Here is a 26,843-nt window from a genome sequence, read left to right as displayed (position 1 = left end):
TTTTCTGCCGTTAGATTTACCTCTTTTATCATTTTTCATCCGTTCGATTATACTATTCAACCAACCAACCACTCAACCCTAGGGTCCCACATCATCATAACCGCACATATTTTAATCCAAGTGCGAAAAACTTAATAGCACCAAGTCATTGGTGCTATATACCTAGTTCTATATATATATATAGCACCAATGACTTGGTGCTATTAAGTTTTTCGCACTTGGATTAAAAGATGTGCGGTTAGGATGATGTGGGCCCCCTAAGCACTACAACAGAATTAGATTATAGGGACACATGTTTGGGACACTTTTGAATAAGTGTCCCATTTATCCTAAAACTTAAAAAAACATCTACTAATGCTTAAATATAAAGCCCAATCCAACCAAAAATAAAAGATTACTCTACTCAACCCACCACACCCAATCCATTTGGCCCGATTACAAACAGAAAAGAAAAAAAAAAAAAATCAATTACCATTTTTTCTTCTCTCTTCACTCAATCTACTGAAATTCTAGACGAAGAGTCTTTCCTGTCGTCCTCCTCCGCCACCGCAGCCAACGAGATAGAGTTTTGGCGGTTGCTAAATGCTTAAATAAGTATTGGTAAATTAGCAGCACTCTTTTCGGTTATAGCGATACTCTTTAACTGTCACTATATACCTAGCGACCCCACATATAGCAACACTTTTTAAAATTGTTAGTAATTTTAGCTAGCAGCACTTTTTTGACATGTACCTACATTTAAAAGTGTCGCTATAGACCGTTTTTGTTGTAGTGAAGGTCGAGTGGATGGTTAGTTGAATAGTATAATCGAACGAATGAAAATTATAAAAGAGGTAAATCTAATGGCAGAAAATTTGATAACACCAAATATTTCGTGCTATCGATAGTGTCCCAGCCGGACTATATATATATATAGAGAGAGAGAGAGAGAGAGTTGAGCCGGAATGCTATCGATAGCAAACAGGCTCCATTGCCACCCATTTGTTTTCGATAATGAAGCCTCGAAATCGACGATTGGCACTGTTGAACATGATCTATACCACTTAAAGTGTCTAGAAATCAAATTTCAAATCTTTTCGACATCATTAGCCTAATGATCAAAGAATTTCAAAAATTATAATTTTAATGGTAGATATGAGACATTTTCTCGTTTAACGGTGTAAAACTATACAAATCAATTGAATTTTTGTTAGAAAATTCTTTAAACTATTTAGAAAAAGATCTATGCTCTCGATCTTGATTATAAAATTCCTATCATCATTTTTTAGAAAATATTCATTTTCAGCCGTTCATTTTTACGCCCACTTGATGGACAAGAGAACAATATCGGAAAAGCATAAAATTTGATTTCTAAATATTTTAAGTGGTATAGATCATTTTCAACGGTGCCGATCGTCGATTTGGAGGCTCCATCATTAAAAACAAATAGGTGGCAACGGAGCCCGTTTTCTACCGATAGCATTCCAACTCAACTATATATATATATAGTCTGTCTATGGTGCTTGNATATATATATATATATATATATATATATATATATATATATATATATATATATATATATATATATATATATATATATATATAATTCAAATTTAAATTTAAATTTAAATTCAAAATACATCTCGGATATTACATATCTTTACTCTACACTTTAACCTATATATAGTGAGATATCAACTTCTAGTGAGTTATTATAATATTATATAAACTAAAGCTATCCAAAATATCTAATGTACCATATCCAATCCGGACCCTACCTGAACTCTATCCAGACTCGAACCAAACCCGATAAAAAATTGATAGTATACGGATTAAAAAAAAATTACCAATTAAAGTTTCGGGTATAGGTCCAAATATTTTATACCTATGCCCGATTTGGACCCTTCCCGAACCCGACTTTTAGATGAGGAGTCTTAGTAGGATCCGAAATAGTTTTCAAATCCGGACCTGAATCCAGACCCGATGAAATATCCGATAACAAATAAAAAAGATTTGAACTTTGGAAGTTGAGTGATCAATTTTAATAGGACTTATAGATAAGGAGTCGCTAAGCATTTTCATCCTAGTGAAATATCGAAACCATAGCCGCTCTTTTACTCTTTTTTTTTTCTTATTTTTTTACTCTTTATTTTTTTTGTTTTATTTCCGTCTAAGAGTTTTTTATGAAACAATATTTTCATCATCGTCATCATCAGCGATATTAATCCTCTATAGGCGTGGTACGAGTGAGTTTTTTTCCAAATTCCTTCTCCAACTATAGTCGATAACCTAGATTTTTTTTTAATGAATATTCTATTTAATAAAGTTTCTAAGTCCTCTTTATTGCTTTCCCTTTTCTTTGAATGTTAATATATAATATTAGTAATTACTACAACTTATATTCTCTTTATCTATAATATGATATCATAATTTTTTTATTTTGTGTGTTTACATATGAAATTGTTTTGAATTTTAGACTTTTAATTATTCAATATAATGACCGAAGTAAGCTCTGCCAGACAATTTAATAAAGTCTATATATATATATATATATATATAGGTACCCGTACCTGATTTAGACCCGACTTGCATGTACCCAGTCTTGAACGGATAGTCACTATCCAGACCCACTCAAATAAACTTAATGGGTATATTAGTAACTTAAGCATCCAGACCTAGACCCGACCCGAAATTAAATGAGTAGAATTTTTTTTTTTTTCTAACCATTTTTTTTAGGGTACGAATATAGTATATCAACTATTCAGATCCGATCCAGTCCAGGGGCATCTTTATATTACAAACTAAATATATTATTTCATACATAGGGAATATAATCAGGACAATATTATAATTTTACATTGTCCCTATGCTTCTTTAAAAAAAAAAAAAAAAAAAAAAAAAAACACTTATTCTTGTATTTGTATACCTCTCTATGTAATGAGGATATTTATTAGATTGAACACCGCTGGACGTACGTAGAAGACTTTCTCATCTCCTGTCATGCGTTCTGCACCGTATCTTGCCAGTTCAGCAAACTCGGCGCATCTAAGCATAAGAGTCGGTCTACTGTCTTACCTACGGTGGTGTTAGGTGTCCTCTTCTAACCTTAACATCCAAAGCCGAGTTGTTGAGCCACAAAAGAGAAATCACGGGTACGTCAATTCTCACACCATCTCGCCCTCTCCTCCTAGCTCTCCCCTCTCTGGAGTTGGAGCTCCAATCGCGCGTAACCAGTTAATTAACAAGCGAACCCGGCCAGCTAGCTACTTAATTTCCTTCTCCTCTCTTAGAATTGATTAAATAGCCTATGCTCACAGTTTGTACTCCTTTTTTCCCTCGCCTTTAATTTGGCCCGGCCATTCAGGATCAAGGGATCGATCTCATGGGGAGAACAAACGGCCATTCTCTCCTGCTGCTGCGGCTAGTAACTTTGTTCTTGTTCTACGGGGCCCATGATCTCATCGTCGTCGTCGTCGTCGTCGGAGGGGAAGAGGAAGAGCCGTACAATTCGGCGGTGGGAGATCCCGGTATGAGGAGAGACGGGCTGAGGGTGGCCTGGGAGGCCTGGAACTTTTGCAACGAGGTCGGGGCGGAAGCCCCTCTCATGGGCAGTCCCCGTGGTGCCGACTGCTTCGACCTCCTCCAAGGTCTCTCCCCCTTAATTTCTCTTTCTTTTTTTCTTTTTTTCTTTTTTTTTTTAATCAATTAGCAATACCCTCCAAGTGAATGTAAATTTTACATTTTATTCATTTATAGATGAATATTTTTACACTAATTTATTATTTTATAGTTTTTAATATTAAATTTTTTTTAAAAAAAAAATATTTAAACTCTTTGATACATTTGGGAATGACAACCCATTTCTAGATGTGCAATTAGCGTGTTTCTTTTTTATTTCTTCCACCTCTGGTTTCTTAACAAATATGTACAGTTTTGCAAATAAAATTTTTGATTTTGACTACCAGATTTTCTAAATTTTAGAAGATAATTCAATAGATGTCTCTTTTCAATTGAAATTACTAATTATATGACTGCTTCCGTTGTATATAAACTTGCAAATTTTAGAATATAACGTATCTTATTTATTTTATTTTAATACAAAAAAATAAGAATTTAAAATAGGTTCATCCTATGAATTCTGATGCTTGATAATAAGAACTAGAACTAAAAATAGTAAATTTTTGCTATTTTGAAGCTTTACAAAACATGTGCGCTACAGGCAATCACATTGGTGATTTAATTAGTAAATTTATTGGAGAAGATGAATTAATTAAACTGTTTGATAAAATTTAAATAATTTGGCCGCCATCTGTTTATAGTAGTGCTAAAGTTTAGAACCTCTTTGTCCCTTTTTTTTTTTTCCCATACTTTTAATATTGGAAAGCTACTTACAATTTAATATTTTATTTTAATATTTAATCTTAATTTTTATATTTTATTGTTTAGTATAGATATTTAAAATGCTTTTATGAGCAATTAATTTTTTTTTAAAAAAAAAATTCAGGTTATATTAGAATAGAAAATTTTAAGTTTGAATCTTTATAGATCGGTGGTCATATTAGTTTTCCTTCTTTTATTTTCAAATTCACAGATTAATTGGTTTTGTCATGGAAGTTCCAAAAATTAATGTTGGAAGAGTATTATTATGTATAAATAATTGTTGGAAGAGTATTTTCCCGTAAAAAAATTTTTAACCGCCGAAATTAATACTTGAATATTATTGTATTTGATCATATATAGTTGTAGTTCTCGGCCTGCAGATGAATCGGGAGGATCCGGGGACAAGGTAGTGCACCGGGTGTCGGAGAAGGACAACAAGCTAAGCGTGGGCGACCCATTTTCCGGCGAGGAGGAAGAGAAAGAGAGCATCACGAACGTCGACCTCTACGCGGCCGCGAAGGAGGTGTACTTGGGCAAGAAGTGCGAGGTGGACGACGACCCGCCGTGGCAATTCTGGATGATCATGCTCAAGAACGGAAATCTGGACACGACCGCCGCGCTGTGCCCGGAGAACGGCAAGAAGGTCGGCCCGTTCCGGCCGCAGCCGGGCCGGTTCCCGTGCTTCGGGAGCGGCTGCATGAACCAGCCGCTGGTGTACCACAACTACACCGCATTGGACGGCGACAAATTGAGCGGAGGGCTGTTCGGGACGTATGATCTCGACGCCGCCGATCTCGAGGCGCAGAACGTGTCGTACTACGCGGTGACGTGGGAGAAGGAGGTGGGGAAGGGAGGATGGGTGTTCCACCATGTGCTCAGGACCACCAGGAAGTATCCCTGGCTCATGCTCTACTTGAGGTCGGACGCTACCCAGGGGTTCTCAGGCGGGTATCACTACCAAACCAGGGGGATGACCACGATTGTAAGCACGGTCCCTAGTCTCGATCTTATTAATAAATTATTCGATTTTTTTGATACATGCATAATCATTCATTAATTCCTTCTTGGGAAGCTTCAATTTGCTATTTTGCGGTTTAACATATTTTTTAAATTTTAGTATTCTCTTATTTGAATTGTCGTATTTTGTTATGTGGTCGTGAAGACGGTCGCTCAAATGGTATTAAATTGATATATTTTACAAACTAAATGTAACTATATGAAAATATAGTTTTATATATAATTTATCATCCTGAGATGAAAATAAAGTCATACGGTAGCAAAATAAAATTGTTGAAACTACAGAGTAACAAGCTAAACATTCTAACATACGTGCTTAACAACAAGGAACCTCAGGTATCAATTATCAAACCCTTTGCCTTTTGCACTAGAGACGGATGGTATTGTGTTACAATATTAGCAATAATTTAATGCTTTATTGATCTATTTACCTTCTAACCAACAACAATGTGAGATATCTTTAATCCACAAAGTAGTTGAGCCAGCTGTCGCTACAATGAGAGTTACGTTACAACTAATCCAATAGTTGTTGATGTTATAATTTATTGGTATTCATCCAGCCTATACATAACCTGTAATTAATGTCAGCACTATCGATATGTTATTCATTCAGGTAAGAAAGTTTAAAACGAGGAATATGTAGTTCACCGCAAATGAAAATAATAATAAAAATAAAAATAAAAAAAATGATTGGGACCAAGCAGGAGTTTTTGTTGACGCTCAAGAGACCCAAAAAAATATCTTGCAGTTTCCCACCATATATATATATATCTCTCTCTCCTTAACCTTCGATCTCTTGTATATAATAAACACAATATTAATGACAACTTATGTTGTTGCAGGTTCCAGAGTCCCCGAATTTTAAGGTTCGGTTGACGCTGGACATCAAGAAGGGCGGGGGTGCAAAGAGCCAGTTCTACCTGCTGGACATGGGCAGCTGCTGGAAGAACAGCGGCGCGCCATGCGACGGCGATGTCACGACTGATGTGACGCGGTACAGCGAGATGATCATCAACCCCGAGGCCGAGGCGTGGTGCCGTCCAGACCGCCTTGATGAGTGCCCGCCCTACCACACCTTCCGCAATGGCACGCGCGTCCACCGCACCGACACCGCGCGCTTCCCCCACGCGGCCTACCATGTCTACTGCTCCCCAGGGAATGCCGAGCATGCTGAGCGCCCCACTACGTTCTGCGACCCCTATAGCAACCCGCAGCCGCAGGAGATCCTCCAGATCCTGCCGCACCCGGTCTGGGGCGAATATGGATACCCGACGGAGAAGGGCGAGGGGTGGATTGGCGATCCGCGGACGTGGGAGCTCGACGTCGGGGCCATGTCCCAGTCTCTCTACTTCTATCAGGTCTTCTTTCTTTTATTGTTCCCTTGTGTCGGCCTAGTTAACTTGCTACAACAACGTACACTAAGGGGCCCTTTGCCCAACGGTTGGAGAAGTGATTTCGTAATTTTTATAAACTTAATTATAGTTTAAAAAATTAATTTAAAATTAAAAGTTTTATAACGTTTAACAGAGTATGTATATGAAAAGCAATAATTTTGAAGTGATTTTGTAAAACTATTTAGCATAATATTTTTATTATTTCAAAATAATAACTTTTTACTAAATTTTATTTTACAATAATTTAAATTTTAAATTTAAATTTAAATTTAAATTTAAATTTAAAATCTGAATAAAAAATAGAAATTTAATATTATAATTTAAAAATTAAAATTTAAAATTATGAAATTTAAAAATTTAAAATTTAAAAATTTGACAAATCAAAATTTAAAAATTAAATTTTAAATCTAAAATTTAAAATTTAAATTTAAATTAAGAAATTAAATTTTGAATTTTAAAGTTTCAAACTTGTAATTCGAAAAATAAAATTTTAATTTAAAATTTTATATTTTATAATTTTAAATTTTAAATTCTCAAAGTATAATATATTTCAACTTAAATTTAAAATTTTGAATTTTGAATTTGAAATTTAAAAATTGGGATTAGAGTTTTAAAGTTGGAAATTTAATATCTAAATTTTGAATTTTAAATTTTAAAATTTAAATTTTAAAACTTAAAATTTGAAACTTAAAATTTTAACATAATTTAAATATAAAATGTAAAATTTAAAATTAATATTTTGAAATTTAAATTTGAATTTTGAATTTAAATTTAAAATTTAAATCCAAAATAAAATTAAAAATTAAAAATTTGAGTTCAAAATCAGAATCATATTTTAAGTAGGATTTTAACTGTTTCTGATTTTGGGAATCGAAAATCAGAATATTAATTCAAAAAATTAAAATCGGATTTTGAAAAAGACATTGCCAAACACTCTATTCATGGAAAAATCAATTTTTACCTTAAAATCATTTTTCAAAATCTAGGCCAAACACACACTAAAATAAAACTTGAGCCGACATTGCTGAAAATTTTTTTCCAGCAGTGTGGTAAAGCTCATCATTAACTATCATGAAGGAACTGGCTAAGTGGTTATTGAACATACCTCAAATACACACACTAAACATGAGCGCAACAAAAATCGAATCTTATGTAGATGGAAATTAGAGAGAACGATCGTAGAAAAACAAGCACAATGATGAACTAAGCAATAAAGAATAGAGAATACAAAAATATGAGATTTACGTTGTTTAGTGTATCAAACTACATCCACGGGCAAGACCTCCTTGATGGCTTGTTTGATTAATCCATGGCATAATAAATACAATTAGTAGATTGGATTACAAAAATCTCTCTAGGATCTCCCACATTTTTCTTTCAACTTGGACTTCTTTTACAATGAATCTCATGGCACAAAAACACGAATGACAAGAGTTTAAAATCCTAAAGTTAATTCTAGTAGAAAACAACTTATGTTGTTCATCCTAGCATTTGATTCACTATTAGCCTTCGATCTTCACTAAGGAACTTCCCAAAAGATATATCTAGGTGATCCTTAATCTCTAAGCATGAGATTAGATTAAGTTGGAGTCGGATCCAACTCAAAGAACCTATCATAGTTCAAAAACTCCGGAGTCTATACATGAATTCTGAAATCCGATAAATTGCATAGTTTCAAACTCTAGAGTTTCTCAACCAAACTCGAGAGTTCTAGCCTTCAATCTAGCTTCATACTTTTTGGGTTCTTGAGTTTTTCAACCAAACTCCAGAGTTTCACCCTCAGTCCAAAATACATGCTTTTGGGTTCCGAAATTTCTCAACCAAATTGCAAAACTTGAACCTCCAGTAGTTTGTTTTTCTCAGTCTTCTCTGTGATGCCAACTCGAAACATGGCTTTACCTTGATCCAACAATATTTTCACTTGAAGATATGTGTTGAATGCCATAGAATGCGAAATCGGAAGTTTGCCGAGTCCCACTCACCTCACATAGTTTCAAGCCGAGGGAGTCTTGCTCCAGTTGAATTTCTCTGGAGTCACTAGCTTCGTCAATATATCTAAAAGGTTTGCATCAGCATGAACCTTCAACAGTGAGAGTATATCAGTCTACACATCTCTTATAAAGTCATAGCGTATATCAATGTACTTCGTTCGAGAGTAAAATACCGAACTCTTTCCCAAGTGTAGTACACTTTGACTATCATTAAGTCGGCCGCACCGTATCTTGCTTCACCTTGAAGTCTCCTAGTAACCACTTTAACCAAATGGCCTCGTTACTAGCATGTACCATTGGTATGTGCTCTGCTTCCATTGTAGATAAAGCTACCACTGACTGAAGTTTCGACTCGCAGTTAATAGCACCACTACTACTCATAGTGAACACAAAACTAGTGGTTGATGTTCTCTTGTCTCTACATATCCGATACAATCTAAACTGACAAAACCATAACTAAGTAAGCAATTCACAGTGCCCTTCAAATACTTAAGGACCAACTTTACAGCATTTCAATGTTCACAATCAAAATTTGTGATACATAGACTCTACTCCCACTGCTTGAACAATGTCGTGTATCAATGCACACCATGGAAAATATAAGACTCTCTACTATTAATGAATATGATACATAGCCTTTTTCACTTCCGTACTGGATAATTGCTCAACCAACAACTTTAACTAAATAGAAAATGGGGTAGACATTGGCTTCATATTCTGCATGTTGAAGTACTGCAAAACCTTCACCGCAAACCCTTTTGTGGAAGCCAAACCTTTCTTCTTTCTTTTCTATAGCAACTTCTTTCCAATTATCTAGTTTATGGCTTTCAAATTCCTTATATCAAATTTTCTAGCCAAACTGAGTCTTCAAAGTTGTCACACCTCGGGGCCGGTTTTAAAAGCCTTCTTCTGATAAATACTATTTTAAAATTCAGAGTTGCGGAAAATATGCCATTTTTTTAAAAAAGAAAAACTGTCTGGCCCTCGTGACATACAGCCCTGCTCCAAATACAAAGTTTTTCTGTTTGCATGGACAAAGTCTTCCCTGTATTTGCACGCCGTACCATCTTATACACAAGATTCAGGATCAACAATTATATTCATAAGCACCCACAAATATTCATTCACATCTATGTATATGAAAAACAATTCCATAACCGCCTATTATTTGAAAGCGCTCCCCACTCAGAAGCTTTATTTCAAATTTCTAAGTTGACAACGATTGCAAACTTTTCAAAATCCACTTTGAAAATTATTTTCCACACAAAAACGATACATTTTAAAATCCGCCACCATGAGGGGTAGAAAATCGAATAACACGATACGAAGAAACCAAAAGCCACAAGTATAAAAAACTCCTAGTAAATGAAAAACCAAACCACATAAGTCCAAGTTATAAATCATGCATCCTTTAACTGAACCATTTTCTACTTTTGATTACTAAGTAAGTAAGAGAGTAAACCGGATAACCACTACGGCCACTAGCTTGCCCGTCCTCTCGTCATACTGAGACCCGTCCCCTTATCCGCATCACCTAAAAAGGAGGGTGTGAGAAACCACAAATAAGGTTTTCTAGTGGGTACAACAGAGCCACGAAAGCAAGTCGTATTCACCGAAAAACAAAGGAGAACGAGTAACAAGTATATATGCTGTGATATGAAAACAAACTACAGTAGTAAGGAAAGCAGTATCGCAAAGGAGCAAGTAACTGAGAACTACTACTGTAAAACTAATACAAATAAATTGATGCCTCAAGGGTAAGTAATTCGGTGCTTGCCATATTGGTTCGCAGACCTCAAACGTTGCCTATCACATTGCCTATACTGACCTGATCCATGCACCCATTGGACGAGCTATCCGGATAGTACACCGCTTGGTTGATGGCCAAACCGACCGGTGTCATGAATACACTCGAAGTGCTTTGACTAAGTCGTGCAAAATGCTCAACATGAAAGATGACAGGAAGTCAATGCCTCGGCCGAAGCCAGATACCTGGTGTATGCACGCTGAGCTGGGATAACCAGAACATACTCAACAATAACAAGAGAACTACAATGCCTAGACCTAAAGGTCCGATAAATAGTAAAGTGCAAACCCGCTCTACATGTCTACAACAACTATATAGTGGAAGTAACAAGTATGGATATGCGAATAGTAAACAAAGTCAACCACATGTAGAGACTAAGACATTGATATAGAAGAGCAAATAAAAAGGAGAAGAGGTGAAACGATCTCACCAACTACCAGCTCAAAGCATCCACCTGTACTACCGAGAACCTGGAGTGCAGAACATGCGAAACCGTCTGCCGGACCTATGCGCAGTGCCAAACAAAGCCATAATTAGATTAAACCCGCTAATTACCCAAAAGTCTAAGACCCTAAATGAGTTTAATCGTTGAACAAATTGGGTTTCCAGACTCCGACCAACAGTCACCGAAAGATTGCTCGATCGTCACACCGACTTGCTCAAATGTCACCCCAACTCACGGGATGACCCGGAACAAGTCCCACACCTATCCTACCTTGCCTTCTGTTAGGGGTGTCAAACGGGCCGGGCGGCCCGCGGGCCGCCCGGCCCGGCACGGGAGTGGGCCGGGCCAGGCACGGCACGAGCACTGTAGCACTCGTGCCGGGCCGGCCCGGCCAGCTTAACCGGGTCGTGCTGGGCCTTGCTACCGCGGCCCGGTGGCCCGGCACGGCCCGGCACGACACAGGCTTGGGCCGTGCCGGGCTGAGGGATGTCCAGACCCGGCACGGCACGGCCCGGCCCGGCCCGTGTGGCCCGTGCCTCCCGACCCGGGCCCGGGCAGGGAGTTGGTCAGTTGGGTTGCACCCAACCCAACTCCCAAGCTGCATCAACCCAACTCCCAATGTGCATTGGAAGTTGGGTTTTGACTTTGGGGCTCTCCCAAGTGAGTTGGGTTCTGTGAAAGCAGACACTTTTGGGAGATGGGCCGGACCTAAATGCCCTTCCCAACAGTCAAAAATTTGACTGTTGGGAAGGACATTTTGGTCCAAAAAATTTAAAATTTTAAAATAATTTAAAATTTTAATATTTTTATAAATATATTTTAAAATTTTAATTTTTTTACTTATATATTAATTTTTTTTTAAAAAATAATATCTTTATTTTTAAAAAATTTAAAATATTTTTAAATAAAATTAATAAAATAAAAAAGGGCTGGCCCGAAGCCCGGCCCGGCCCGGCACGGCCCGTACAGACCGGGCCGGGGGGCCGTGCTGGGCCAGGGTCCAAAAATTTTGGCCCGGCACGGCACGGCCCGACTTTGGGGCCGGGCCGTGCCGGGCTGGCCTCCGGCCCGTTTCGGCACGGGAAATGTGGGCCGTGCCGGCCCGGCACGGCCCACATTACACCCCTACCTTCTGTCCCAAAGCATCATTTTAATGCCCTTGGAAAAGCCTCACCAGAAGTGCGCTAAAACAGGAAGATCGGGGATTTGAAAATAATTCGTTTGGCTCCAGGGATGCCATATTTGGTCCCGGAGCCAACTATTGCCTTTATGCTGCAACCCAGGGTGTCAAACCTCCCATTAGTGACTAGCTAATCAAACTTTGGAACCTGAACCTTCAATACTTTAATTTTTTCAAATTTTATTTATAATATCGACTCTGGTTTCACTTGATCCAACATATCTACCATCTCAATGATAAAGCACTTACTATCTAGATTCTACTCTTATCTACTTTCGAAAGAATGGGTATTATTTTTTAAAAAAAATTAGGAAAAAGGAATAGATCCACTACAACAGAATTAGGTTATAGGGACACATGTTTGGAACACTTTTGAGTAAGTGTCCCATTTATCCTAAAACTTAAAAAAACATCTACTAATGCCTAAATATAAAACCCAATCCAATTAAAAATAAAAGATTACTCTACTCAACCCATCACACCCAGTCCATTTGGCCCGATTACAAACAGAAAAGAAAAAAAAAAAAGAAAAATCAATTACCATCTTTTCTTCTCTCTTCACTCAATCCACTGAAATTCTAGACGAAGAGCCTTTACTGTCGTCCTCCTCCGCCACCGCAGCCAACGAGATAGAGTTTCGGCTGTTGCTAAATGCTTAAATAAGTGTTGGTAAATTAGCAGCACTCTTTTAGGTTATAGCGACACTCTTTAACGGTCACTATATACCTAGCGACCCCACATATAGCAACACTTTTTAAAAGTGTCGGTAATTTTAGCTAGCAGCACTTTTTTGACATGTACCTACATTTAAAAGCGTCGCTGTAGACCGTTTTTGTTGTAGTGTGTCTACAACAAAAACGGTCTACAGCGACGCTTTTAAATGTAGGTACATGTCAAAAAAGTGCTGCTAGCTAAAATTACCGACACTTTTAAAAAGTGTTGCTATATGTGGGGTCGCTAGGTATATAGTGACCGTTAAAGAGTGTCGCTATAACCTAAAAGAGTGCTGCTAATTTACCAACACTTATTTAAGCATTTAGCAACCGCCGAAACTCTATCTCGTTGGCTGCGGTGGCGGAGGAGGACGACAGTAAAGGCTCTTCGTCTAGAATTTCAGTGGATTGAGTGAAGAGAGAAGAAAAGATGGTAATTGATTTTTCTTTTTTTTTTTTCTTTTCTGTTTGTAATCGGGCCAAATGGACTGGATGTGATGGGTTGAGTAGAGTAATCTTTTATTTTTGGTTGGATTGGGCTTTATATTTAGGCATTAGTAGATGTATTTTTAAGTTTTAGCATAAATGGGACACTTACTCAAAAGTGTCCCAAACATGTGTCCCTATAACCTAATTCTATTGTAGTAGAATTGCGCCTATTCTAGTTATTTGCTCTTGTTGATACCTTGTTTTGAGGTCGAAATGTCAAACAAATCCAAAGAAGACAAGCATAGGGATCACTGAAGGATGGATTTCGATGAAAAGGTTCAGCTTTAATTAGCAGAATAAAGCATGCCAAAAATTTAAAGTTTCAACAGATCGCATGAGAAGTCAAGACAAAAATGTATTTGAAATCTATATTTCAAACAAGGATGCCAAAGAATCCAAAAGTACGAACAGTTTCAGGGAATAGTTTTGAGAACAAAGTGTAATAACCTCACGACAATTGCTCCAATTATAGCCACACCATATTTGAACCTAGAAGGCTATTAAAGAAACCAAAATACTATTATGTAAGAAATTCCTACATCAAATCGCAAGCCTTTATTTTTTTTATCTCTAAGAGTATTTGTAACCTAATTTTGGAATAGCAACAATCTAATACAAGAGCAGACGTAACATGAAAGCTCACAACCTTTGGGCCACTATCTCACTCAACGCTGACGACCACAACTACCATTCTAATTACCTTTGGACCACCACATTCCTTACAGGAAAACACCCTTTAATACTGCACATCTATGCCCCATGCAAAGAACCATCTTGAAGGACTGCCACTATGCAGTGGTTCTATTTGACTCAGTTTCGGCTCAGATCAAAGACTGAGCCTTGAGAAGTTGGAAGCCCTTAGACTTTGACTGATATCTGAAGACCGCAAGGCTATCTTTTAGTGCTGAACTTGACTGGATTGTTCTCTCTCCGAACTGCTCATGAGACAAAGTCAGATTCAATTCACGTATTAAGAGACATCACAAGGTGGATGAATCAGATCGGACCATGTATCAACCAGCGATTTCTCCGCCAACAACTCAAAAAAGAATGGCATGGTCATTTTTTAAAACATAATAAGAGTAAAACTAAGGTTGCAGTAGTTGACTTTTTGAGCAGCATGAAAGACCGAAATTTCATAATTTGTATAATTTTTTTGTTATTCGCATCATTTGCTACCATTCATTTTCATTTGGTTATGATAGTTTAACAGTCATTTACAATTAAATAAATTAATGCTTGTTTGAATGTGAACACAGGATCCGGGTACGCCTGCAGCAAAAAGACGTTGGACTTCCATTGATGTTGGCACTGAGATTTATGTTAGTGAAGATGCAGTGGCAGAGTGGACGCTCAGCGACTTTGACATTCTCATTTCCAAGAGGTGTGAGAAGTCGCATGTTTCATTGATATAGATAGAGTTATTTTTAGGCTAATCTATAGAAAAATTCTCTAATAAATACTTGCTTTTTTATTTTTTTTTCCTTAATTTCATAAATGTTTTTAAGGTGTTACGTTATTAACAGAGAAAGTGAAATGTCTTACTTATTATATAGAGAAAATTAATTTTTTAATATATTTTTTATTTTTAAGGGTACTTTCAGTAAAAATTATAAGAAATAGTAAAATAGTGACAGAACCTTGAGGAGGGGGGGTTAACTTTAAGTAAAAATTATAAAAAATAGTAAAATAGTGACAGAACCTTGATTGGGGGGGGGGGGNGGTGAAGTGAAAAAGTAGCCACTTATTGGATGATTTTCTATATTTTAATATTTTTAGTTAATAACTTTTATTTAGGATCTCTGATCGATACTTATCATATGAATGTGCGGTTGTCAAATGAAAAAATTATATGAATGATGATCCATTCCAGTCACTTCTCAATAGTCTCAGCTAAATCTCAGTAGTGTATTTTGACAAGATTCTAATCAAGAGCTCAACTCCTATAATCCAACCCAGGTTTTTGGCATGTCATCGAATATTTGAGCTTCCCACACTCACTCCACCCAGATGTCCTACAACTGAAGTACCAATGATTTGACTTAAGCCGTAATTATCAAGTGCCCATTGACTTATATAAAAAATAACATGTTCTAGTTCCTAATTTATGCCAGAAGTAAAGTTAAAAGCGGCGAACAATAGCTTAACGGCGACAATGACTAACGTAAGACTGCATAATTTGCTTTTCATGTTGCTTCGTCGGTTGAGTCAATCATGTGAACACTAACTTTTGCATGACTACCCTGTAAAAGACCGACTTTTCCACAACTACGGCCTGTATGAACTATTGTCTTTTGACAAAGTGATATTCGAATAATACTCTCATAGCAAACTATAGTATAAGCACCTCCAACAATAAATTATTGAGCAAATTGCTTCCGGCTCTAACAATTTGTCTGATAAAAGTGAATCTGTGCATGTAGAGGGGCTAGTTCTAAGAATTCAACTTAGGCCTGGTAATGTGGTGGCTAAAAACATCACTTTTATACTATAAAAGGCTCAAAAAATTCAAAAGCGCTTATAATCTTTTCTCCTATAATGCTATAAAATTATGGTTACAATTGCTATCGGAGAAGCATTTGGCTTATAGTATAAAAGAAGGAAAGAATGAAAGCGCTTTTAAAATTTTTAGTTCTTTTATAATATAAAATTAATGATTTTAGCCACCACATTATCAAACTAAACCTTAGCGTGTACGGAAACAAAGTTGCCACTCCCCAATGTATTGTACCTCATATCCACATCTTAGTTAGGTTAATGCACAATTATAAAATTCCATAGAGTTTATATTTTATGATTTAGATCTAGATGGAATAATAAATTCTGTAACTCTATAAAGTTCCACAGCTTTCATTTTAAATTGTTTGGATACAAATTATACACTTTTACAGAATTTCTAATAACTAAAATTTAAAATTCATAAGTTAGAATTTAAACTATAAAAATTAAAATTAAAAATTAAAGAATTTGAAATTTAAAATCTTAATTTACATTTTGAATTTTAAAATTTTAAATTTCATTCCACAGCTTTCATTTCAGATTATTTAATTTGGATACACACTATAAATTTAAAATTTAAAATTTTATATTTAATATTTAAATTTATCTTAAATTTAAAATTTAAAATTTAAAATTTAAATTTAAAAATTAAATTTGAAAATTGAAATTTAAAAATTGAGAGGTGTGAAAGAGAGAGCCCAGAATAGTGGAATATTTTTTCTTAGGTAGGAGTGTATATATTTTCATTTTAATTACACCGTTTTTTACCTTAGTCTTACTATCTCCTATTTTCTAGATATCTTTTTAAAATACATTGTAATATAATTTTATCAAGAGGAGTGTACAGTGATATTATACTCCCTTTTACATGCACCCAAATGGGCCCTCACTTTGTTTACAATAGTTTGTTCAGGTTGAATTATTTTCTGACATTTAGGTCATGTTTGTTTAACGGAAAGTGGAGGAATGTGAAGCTGTTTTCGGCTGTAAATACTTTATTTTGTTGTTTGGCTCATCATAAATTAAATTTGTTTGTAACTACGCTTTTTCATAACACCATAATTAATATTCACCTTAGGTGGTGATGTATAAAACAAATACAAAAAAGTAAAATAACTATAATTCTAAAGATATTGACTTTCTATTTAATAATCGTATATTTTTTATATAAACGTCAGTTTTTCCGAATGTCATTTTCAACCTAAAAATTAATATGCAGAAATAAATACTAAAGTGATCATTTATAGGCAAATTAGTTCATAATAAAACCTCAACTAATGGTATATAAAAAAGACATGCCCCACATTGGCATGTCTTTTTTGTATACCATAAGTTGGCCTGAACACGTTGTTCATTTGGTTTTATGCCTTGTGGGCTTTTTCAGAATGGATGAACGTTCCCTGCATGACTTGATAGAGCATACTTTCATACAAGAAGTTGGATACCAAGGGGATTGTTGGGGAACGATCTTTGAATCTATTACAAATGGATAAAATGTTGGTAAACAATAGCTCTATAGATCCGCTGATAGCTTCGTTGTTTTCTATGATAAGCCATGGCAAGCAAGGATAGAACCATGGCCACGACAAGCAAGTCGTTGTTTTTTATGATAAGCCACGGCAAGCAAGGATAAAAACCATGGCCGCGACAAGCAAGGACGCAACCGCAAGCTCAAGTGGATAGCTCTCAGAAAAGTAGTACTCATCTCGCAACTAAGCACAAGAAATCTATTTTGTAAAAAGCAAAAGCAGAAGAAACTCATGGATGAAGGCAGTGGAAATGATTTGAAGAAAGAAAAACAGTCCAAGACAAATAGAAAGATTGAAATCAAAAAAAAAAAGGCAAGTAAGGAGTCAAACTAAGTGATGAGGAGGTGGTGAACTTCAAGGAATTCCTGAAGGTTCATGTTTCATTTAGGTTTAGTTGGCCCTTAATGTGTGCGGGTATTCTATGTTAATCATGTCGCAAATCTGTTGTTGGAAGGTTAGAGAGCTTCATGATCCACCCAAAAGAAGTTTGGTAAAGTACGCCATGTCAAGGTGCAAACATGCAGTATTGTGCTTCCAAGAAACTAAATTGTCCTTGATCTCCCATTCGTTTCTCCGACCCATTGCCGAGTCTTTTTTTTATAAATGTTAGTTCCTACATTCTGTTGGGGCCTCGGGCGGTGTCCCCACTAGTTGGAATTCTAAAATTTTCTCTTTGTAGTGAAATGATAGTTAGAAAATACCTTTAACTAATTTTTTTGCCGCATAAGTCTAGCAAAATCTCGTTCTACCTTATAAATGTTTATGGGCCTCCAACATTGGATGGTAAGGAGGAGTTCTATCGTAAGATTGTTTCTCTAAAGACCTTTTGTAAAGTTTTCTGGATGATGCGCGGGAATTTCAACATCACGAGAAATCAAGAAGAAAGAAGAGGAAACAAGTGGAAAGGTATGGCATTATTCACAGATCTTATTAACGATCTAGCACTGATCGATATGCCAATAAGAATCAAGCTTACACTTGGTCCTTCATGCAGAATAATCCTACCCTTGCCTTGATCGCTTTTTGGTCTCTATAAAGTAGGATCAATTCTTCCCCCTCGCAAGATTGATCGCTCTTCCATGGATCACCTCAAATCATTCACCAATACTACTATCTACAGGCATCAAATTCTACAATCGGATGTTTAGGTTTGAGGAAGTGTGGCTACCGTGGGAGGATTTTTGCCGAATAGTCCCAATATGGTGGAACGAGAAATCACACATAAGAATTCTAGTATATTGACTTCATAGCTAAGCTAAGGCACTGTCGCAAGCAGATTAAAGAATGGTGTGTCTCCAACTTCTATAGCATCTTAAGAGCTAAGAAAGAAACAATTGAAATACAGAAACTAGATATCTTGGAAGAACCTCAAGATCTAACAAACGAACAATGGATGAGAAGAAACACTCTTAAAAAGAATATGCAAGCATAATTGGCGACAAGGAGATATTATGGAAAACTAGGACCAAACAAAGTTGGCTGGCCAATGGTAACATGAAATTCTTCCATGTGATGGCTAATGGGCGAAGTCGCTATAACTCAATTGATGTCATTGAGGATAACGGTAGAAATTTTCATCAAGATGAAGAGAAGATGTATCTTTCATAACAAGTTCAAGAATATTTTTGCTCCGACAAGACAAAAATATTCTTTGATTGGAGATTGGAGCAGGCTCTTTAGGGAAAGAGCTATTAGAAATTCAGAGAATCTTACACATCACTTCACTATAGAGGAAATTAAAAAAGCAATATTTCAATTGGGAGAAGAAAAGCCACCCGGGCCTAATGGCTTCAATGTATTATTTTACCAAACTTTTTGGGAGACTATATGGGAAGATATATTTCATATCTTTCAAGAACTCTATGAAGGTCGAGTAAACATGGGACTTATTGACTATTCCTATATTTGCCTAGCCCTTAAAAGAGAAGGTGCTAATAGTGCTAATGGTTTTCGACCAATTAGTCTTATCAATGGAGTGCAAAAGATAATAATGAAAGTTCTCACAAATAAAGTGGAAACGGTAATGAAGGATATTATCTCACCTTCTCAATCAGCGTTTCTAAAGAGTTGCATAATTGTTGACTCATTTGAGACGGTTAATGTAGGGCGCCAAATCAGCATCGGAAGGAGTAGGTGTAAAAATTGATTTCGAGAAAGCTACAACAAGGTTAATTGGCAATTCCTTAAAAAGATTATGACTTGGTTGGGAACGGATCACAAATGGTGCAGATAGGTATACTATTAATGCTAGTGTTGCACTTTTAGTGGACGGGAGGCGAACCAAGTGGATCAAAGTGAAAAGTTGTGAGTATGACATAGGGACCCACTTTCTCTCCTTTTCTCTTTCTCATAATTGCTAAGAGTTTAGTAAGGATGACATTACTGGCAGAGAGGAATAACTTGATTAGAGGATTAGAACCTATGCAGGTTAGTAAGGTAACACTTATTCAGTATGCAGATGATACGTTATATTTCTGCAAGGCAAAAAAGAGATTCATGAAAAACCTTCGATTTATATGCACATCTTTGAATGGGCCTTAGGTTTGAAGATAAATAGGGATAAATCAAAACTCTTTTACCTTGGTATCTAGATTTGCCCCTCAGTATTAGACAATTTAAAAGAGGGGATTGATGGCCAATCATAGACAAAATCAAAAAAAAGAATTAAAGGATGGCAGTCGAAGCTTTTCTAGTGAGGCAGATCGACTCTGGTGGATTCAATGCTTTCGAACCTCCTTTTGTACTATTTCTCTACATTCAGGGCCCCAAAATGAGTTGTACGACGCATTGAGGCACAAAGAATGGCTTTCTTTTGGAAGGGTAACACAATAGTTAGTGGTGGCTTTTGTCTGATCCAGTGAAACTCTCTCTGCATGACAAAGAAAGTCAATGGGCTTGGGATCAAGGGTCCTGAGACTTTAAATATTGATCTTCTAGCAAAATAATTGCGGAGATTTTTTACAGAGCCGAACTTGAATGGAATAAGTTGATTAGGCACTATCCTATAAAAGGAGAAAGCGTCTTAAAGGAGCAAGTTTTCAGCCATACTCACAATGGTGGAAGAGTGTTCTATATGCAACAAATAGTTTTAGATGTGCGGGGACGTTCACGTTAGAGGACAGGAAGGGGATCAATTTTTCGTCAGATGTATGGTGCGGTTATTGCTTGCTATGGGCATCCTTTCCAACTATTTATGACCGTATTCAATGCAAAAGTTATTGGGTGTAGGACTATTTTATAAGAGGAGGATGGAAATGGGACATGATTCTAAGAGGCTACATACCACTGTCCCAAGAGAAGGGCGATATGATAGATGGCTTCAAAGGGTTACTGGTAAACATAGCAGTGGATAATGGACAGGGCTTGGCCAAATAGAGATGGACCAACTCACAATAGTTCTTAGTTAAATCACTTTATGGTTTCCTCAAGCACAGTAGAGTTATAGATTGAAACACCAAACAGATTTGGAAGCTGAATATACAAAAGAAAGTTAAGGTCTTAATTTGGCTAGTATTGAGAAAAGAAGCACTTCTAGCTGATAATCTACGAAAAAAAGGGTTGCCAAGGGGAACAAACTACGTGCTCTGTGCTATTGAATTTGAGACTATAGACCATCTATTTACAAATTGTGTTCGTGTCAAATACCTGCTCTTGCATCTACTAACTAATACGACGATAGGAGACTTTTGGGAAGCTTGTCGAATGCCAACAAATATTACAAAAAAGAGGAAAGACTTTATAACAATGATTACTATGGCCTAGCGGCTCATGTGGTTGGAGAGAAAAAATAAAATATTCTAGACTTTGGAAAACGATTTAGACAGTACCTTAAGTGGTATCCATAAATTAAGGGAGGGACCTTTGGGAAGATCACTATAATAGCCGAAAGCAGTTGATGTATCATAATCCGTAAATTGCAGTTTTTATTTTTGCTTTTGCTTTTGTTGCTTTTTGATTTTTTGTTTGCCGTTTGGTGTTTTTCTGCAAGGCTCCGTTGCCTCACTAATATAACCTAATTTATACTTAATTCATACTCTTATTGAATGAAACAAATAGCACACTGCCCTTTTCTCAGAAGAATTAAAAAAAAAAAAAAAAAAGTAGTTGGCATGCCCTCTACAATTCACAGACCGTCGTTATCCCATATCACAGAGTTCCTCGAGTTCCACACCCGACATAATTCCAATCAAACAGAGCTCGAAAAATGGTCTTACATCTTGCTGCAGTCCAAAGAAAACAAAAAACTACACACAGAAATATCAGAGTAGGGCCAAATCCTGGCGCGCCTCTTCTCTGAGTTTTTACGTCGTGATAATTATGAGGAACCAGCAGCTCCCCTCACATGATTAGGACAGGAGCACAAGACCTTCAGGCTTGCAGTGTGGGTCAAACAAATTAATGAATAATTAAAACCATATCTCATCTAGGACTGCTACAAAATGTGTTTTAGGTACGACAGAGGAAGGGGAAAACAGAAAAGGGCCACCGCAGCTGTCCTTCCCAAATTTTCTTTCCACTGTTTTACCGAACCATTCCCTCTCGAAAATAAACGACAAGAGCTTTCGCGTTCTGAGACATTCATAACATCATCAAAATCAAACGTATAACTGAACTTTTCATCCAATTTACAGTGTTCGATCAAAAAGTCTTGAGGACCATACTCTTACCCTTTAAATGGTAATCCAACCAACTATATTAGATTCAAAATGTTCACGTAGCAGAAACCTTCCAGCAAGGTGAAATATAAACATTCTGGGAAGAACTCTTGATTATTCATTAGTTACAACAAAAGAGGGACAGACCCACCGTGTATGTAAAATCATGTGGAAACTCTAATTTTTTTGTATTGTCGCCCATGTCATATTTGCCAGCAAAATTGTTTGTTGTCGCCCACCAATTAATAGTATGCATACGATCCTACTCACACAAAATGAAAAAGAAGATGAATAAATAGATAAATTTCGCAGCACAGACGTGATGAACCACATCATTCCTTGATCGTATTCCTTGCTTACGATCAAACTAAAGATAGACTCGCGATTCTACCCATCTCAGCAGGATCTGCATAAAAATACAACTTTATTCTATTCGACAAGGACAAGCCCGCAGCGACAGGAAGGTTCCTTAGAGTCGAGCCGTCCAGCTCAGAAATATCATCCGCAAAGGCCGTAACATCGCCCAGCAATCTAAAAACCATCAGTCGGGCTTGTACTGGCCGTGTGAAGTCAAAGTAAGGAGGTGTGCCCCCTTTTACTTCTGGGAGGCAAAATTCACCTAATGGTACCAAATTTCTCGGTTCCTGTGGAAAAACACAAGGATGAAGCCAGGTTAGAAACTTCACGTCAAAAACGCTCAAAAACTCTATGAGCAACTGTTTAACTGTACAATCACATTTTGTATACCGGTAAACGAAGAAGAAACACTCTGATTTCAGATCTTAAGAATAGCCATTCCCTGCAAAAACAACTGAAATCCAACTACTCCCACCCAAGACCATGTTTTCAGTGGGACCATATTTTAGTATTGACCTTCAAGAAAATACTAGTGACTTAACATTGCATATTTCCCAATTTTGAAGAGATCAGGTGAATTACATTATAGGTTTGCACCGTATCATTATTCAGCACGTTGACCAGAATATTTACACGAATAAAGGTCATTTAGAAGCTATATTGCAAGACAGAGACAATGGGATGTGGTATACACTACAGTTCAGACTTGGGGACTGGGCAACTCACAAAGAATGATGTCACGGAGACAGCTAATGCACACAGTACTTTTTATATTCTATATCTAGAGAGACTACAATTTCTATAATTTCTGCTAGTAATAGCAGTTAGCCAGGATGTAAAATCCAAAGATTCTTTACGATAATTTTTATAAAAATGGAGGATTATCACATAATTGAACAGTTTTTACGGTACAAAAAAAAATTTGCCTCTCAAGATTTGGCAGTGTCGTAGGTTATGAAATAGACTTCCATACTATCTAGCGTGATAAAGTGATGTTTCGGAGATAAAAATCGGACAACAGCTACACTGATAAAACGGAAATTTTATTCAAAAAGGGCAACATTTCATATGTTGAATTGCGTAGTTTCTCAAGTGGAGGGACCTATAAGAGAAACATATTTGTGAGTTTTAAATAAGAAATTGTGAACTAGAAGGGCCAAAATGCTATTATTACAAAATAGGAAAAAGGGACAGTGTGAGGAAGTAATCATATTATGTGAAAATTTTTGAAGTTTTAGCGAGTGAAGGGACTCATATAGACTCAAAGGGGAAGCGTAGATTAAAGTTTCATGAAATTCAGAGACTGTTGTGCAAAAATTGCACAAACATGAAGATAAAAGTTTCAAATTTGTCGGGCGGTTTTCTTGTAAAAGACGCGACATTTATATGTTAATATGTGAGATTTTCACAGCTAGAGGAACTTCTATGCAAATTACAGCTACTGAGAAGTTTTGAGCAAGGAATAGTAAAAGGAGGGTCCTTTTGTAATTATCACATAATAAAACAAAAAAAAAAACCCTAAAATCCCTAAACCTCTCCCTCTCCCCAACCTCAAGCCACCACCCTCCATCACCTCCCTCCAACCCTTGCCGACGTCGCTGTTCTCCGACCAGCCACCACCGGCAGAAAAAGAGCCCAAACCCCCCCCCCTCTCTCTCTCTCTCTCTCTCTCTCTCTCTCCCGTTTGGAGACTGCCGCTGCCGCCACCGGCCAGCACCTTCGCCAGCACCTCCCTATCCCGGCCAACCATCCTTGGCCATCCCTGCAGGTATTAGCTGCTGCCACTGCTGCAGAAAGCAAGCTACAGCTCGGTTCTGCCTCAGTCGAGCTCCGGCGACTTCGCCTCNCTTCTGGGAGGCAAAATTCACCTAATGGTACCAAATTTCTCGGTTCCTGTGGAAAAACACAAGGATGAAGCCAGGTTAGAAACTTCACGTCAAAAAACGCTCAAAAACTCTATGAGCAACTGTTTAACTGTACAATCACATTTCGTATACTGGTAAACGAAGAAGAAACACTCTGATTTCAGATCTTAAGAATAGCCATTCCCTGCAAAAACAACTGAAATCCAACTACTCCCACCCAAGACCATGTTTTCAGTGGGACCATATTTTAGTATTGACCTTCAAGAAAATACTAGTGACTTAACATTGCATATTTCCCAATTTTGAAGAGATCAGGTGAATTACATTATAGGTTTGCACCGTATCATTATTCAGCACGTTGACCAGAATATTTACACGAATAAAGGTCATTTAGAAGCTATATTGCAAGACAGAGACAATGGGATGTGGTATACACTACAGTTCAGACTAGGGGATTGGGCAACTCACAAAGAATGATGTCATGGAGACAGCTAATGCACACAGTACTTTTTATATTTTATATCTAGAGAGACTACAATTTCTATAATTTCTGATAGTAATAGCAGTTAGCCAGGATGTAAAATCCAAAGATTCTTTGCGATAATTTTTATAAAGATGGAGGATTATCACATAATTGAACAGTTTTTATGGTACAAAAAAAAAAATTGCCTCTCAAGATTTGGCAGTGTCACAGGTTATGAAATAGACTTCCAAACTATCTAGCGTGAAAAAGTGATGTTTCAGAGATAAAAATCGGACAACAGTTAAACCGATAAAACGGAGTTTTTATTCAAAAAGGGCAACAAAATATGTTGAATTGTGTAGTTTCTCAAGTGGAGGGACCTATAAGAGAAACATATTTGTGAGTTTTAAGTAAGAAATTGTGAACTAGAAAGGCCAAAATGCTATTATTACAAAATAGGAAAAGGAACAAAGTGCGAGGAAGTTATCATATTATGTGAAAAATTTTGAAGTTTTAGCGAGTGAAGGGACTCATATAGACTCAAAGGGGAAGCGTAGATTAAAGTTTCATGAAATTCAGAGACTGTTGTGCAAAAATTGCACAGACATGAAGATAAAAGTTTCAAATTTGTCAGGCGGTTTTCTGGCAAAAGACGCGACATTTTATATGTTAATATGTGAGATTTCACAGCTAGAGGAACTTCTATGCAAATTACAGCTACTGAGAAGTTTTGAGCAAGGAATAGTAAAAGGAGGGTCCTTTTGTAATTATCACATAATAAAACAAAAATAAAAACCCTAAAATCCCTAAACCTCTCCCTCTCCCCAACCTCAAGCCGCCACCCTCCATCACCTCCCTCCAACCCTTGCGGACGTCGCTGTTCTCCGACCAGCCACCACCGGCAGAAAAACAGCCTAAACCTCTCTCTCTCTCTCTCTCTCTTGGAGATCCGAGCCACGGACTGCCGCTGCCGCCACCGGCCAGCGCCTTCGCCAGCACCTCCCTATCCCGGCCAACCATCCTTGGCCATCCCTGCAGGTACTAGCTGCTGCCACTGCTGCAGAAAGCAAGCTACAGCTCGGTTCTGCCTCAGTCGAGCTCCGGCGACTTCGCCTCTGCCGGCCAGCACCCCCTTGGCCCGCAGGCGACCACCCTCGACCATCCCTTGGCCGGCCACTGCTGCCTCCAGGCTGCTGATGCTACTGCTGCTCTCCGTGACCAAGAACACTTGTCCAGCAACTCACCACCTTTGGCGAGCTAATTTCGATGAGTACAGCACTCCTCGGCACCTACCAGTACCTGTGCTCCCTGAGTTTGCAGCCATACCTGCCCCAAACAATCGCATTCGCTATTCTCCAGCAAGTATTCGGAGAATTATCGTTGAGCAAGCTTTTCCGGCCAACTCGGTGCCAGCAATGCTCATTTTAGGGAGCAAGTGATCCTCTGGCCATCGCCTACGCTGTGCTCATCTTATTGGAACTTTTCAGACAGTTAGGCGTTGTGCGCAACTGAGGTGTAGCCGAATGCCCTCCTCGCGGCTGATTTCTCACTTTCCGATCGCTGCTATCATCGTCGTGGCTCTACTGCAGGTCTGTCGCAACCTGAGGCACGTCATCGACCCCTTTGTGCCATCGGTTGACTTTCGGATTGCAGAAGTTCGGAAAAATAACCCGAAACCGTTTTTCGTTATCGATTTATTTAAGTTATATGCAATTATAGTGTGAATTGGGTGTGTCGATGCTTTTCACGTTGCATTGGGTGTTGGTTAGCACTAATTATCTTTGCTGGATGTCAGGACTAATTGTCCGAAGCCTGAAGACCCTTATGGAGCTTTGTAAGCACAAAGGCACATCAAATGCCATAAAATCGATCATAATGGTGCATTTTGGTTCTGATTTTGCGGAACCTTCGTCGCTGTTAATCTCGTAAGGAGACGAGCCTTCTTGCCAGTGTTTGAAAAGGCACGAAGCACAGAGAGGCACAAGACTCTCCTGGAGCCTAAGCATGAGGCACACTGCGAGGCGCACGCCTCAAGGTGAGGCGTACGCCTCAAGGTGAGGCGTATATTTACTAAGCC

General features: G+C 37.5%; 2 protein-coding genes across 4 annotated transcripts in view; one reads left to right on the top strand and one right to left on the bottom strand.

Moving 5' to 3' along the window:
* Nucleotides 2,967–14,949, top strand: LOC109716523. 3 transcript variants are annotated; one of them, XM_020242032.1, is made up of 5 exons: nucleotides 2,967–3,134; nucleotides 3,347–3,629; nucleotides 4,743–5,344; nucleotides 6,222–6,737; nucleotides 14,658–14,949. In XM_020242032.1, exons 2-5 carry the CDS (start codon nucleotides 3,365–3,367, stop codon nucleotides 14,811–14,813), a joined length of 1,539 nt encoding a protein of 512 aa, XP_020097621.1. In that variant the 5' UTR covers nucleotides 2,967–3,134; nucleotides 3,347–3,364; the 3' UTR covers nucleotides 14,814–14,949. The 3 variants fall into 3 exon arrangements, with proteins under 3 accessions (XP_020097621.1, XP_020097618.1, XP_020097619.1); XM_020242029.1 differs by having other exon boundaries at nucleotides 2,967–3,215; XM_020242030.1 differs by having other exon boundaries at nucleotides 2,967–3,629.
* Nucleotides 22,008–26,843, bottom strand: part of LOC109716682 (probable phosphoinositide phosphatase SAC9) — a 62,949-nt gene continuing 58,113 nt past the window's right edge. The window contains 1 exon segment of the mRNA XM_020242227.1: nucleotides 22,008–22,725. Coding sequence (XP_020097816.1) covers nucleotides 22,444–22,725 — 282 coding nt within the window. The 3' untranslated portion in view covers nucleotides 22,008–22,443.

Source organism: Ananas comosus, linkage group 10, assembly GCF_001540865.1.
Source record: "Ananas comosus cultivar F153 linkage group 10, ASM154086v1, whole genome shotgun sequence".
Classification (NCBI taxonomy): Eukaryota; Viridiplantae; Streptophyta; class Magnoliopsida; order Poales; family Bromeliaceae; genus Ananas; species Ananas comosus.
This window is presented reverse-complemented; position numbering and strand designations above follow the sequence as displayed.

Bases quoted from the DNA above. Each gene is read 5' to 3' on its own strand.
- LOC109716523 (XM_020242032.1), top strand. From the start codon at position 3,365: ATGGGGAGAACAAACGGCCATTCTCTCCTGCTGCTGCGGCTAGTAACT. The intron at 5,345-6,221 runs GTAAGCACGGTC...ATGTTGTTGCAG, and splicing joins CCAGGGGGATGACCACGATT to GTTCCAGAGTCCCCGAATTT. The intron at 6,738-14,657 runs GTCTTCTTTCTT...ATGTGAACACAG, and splicing joins AGTCTCTCTACTTCTATCAG to GATCCGGGTACGCCTGCAGC.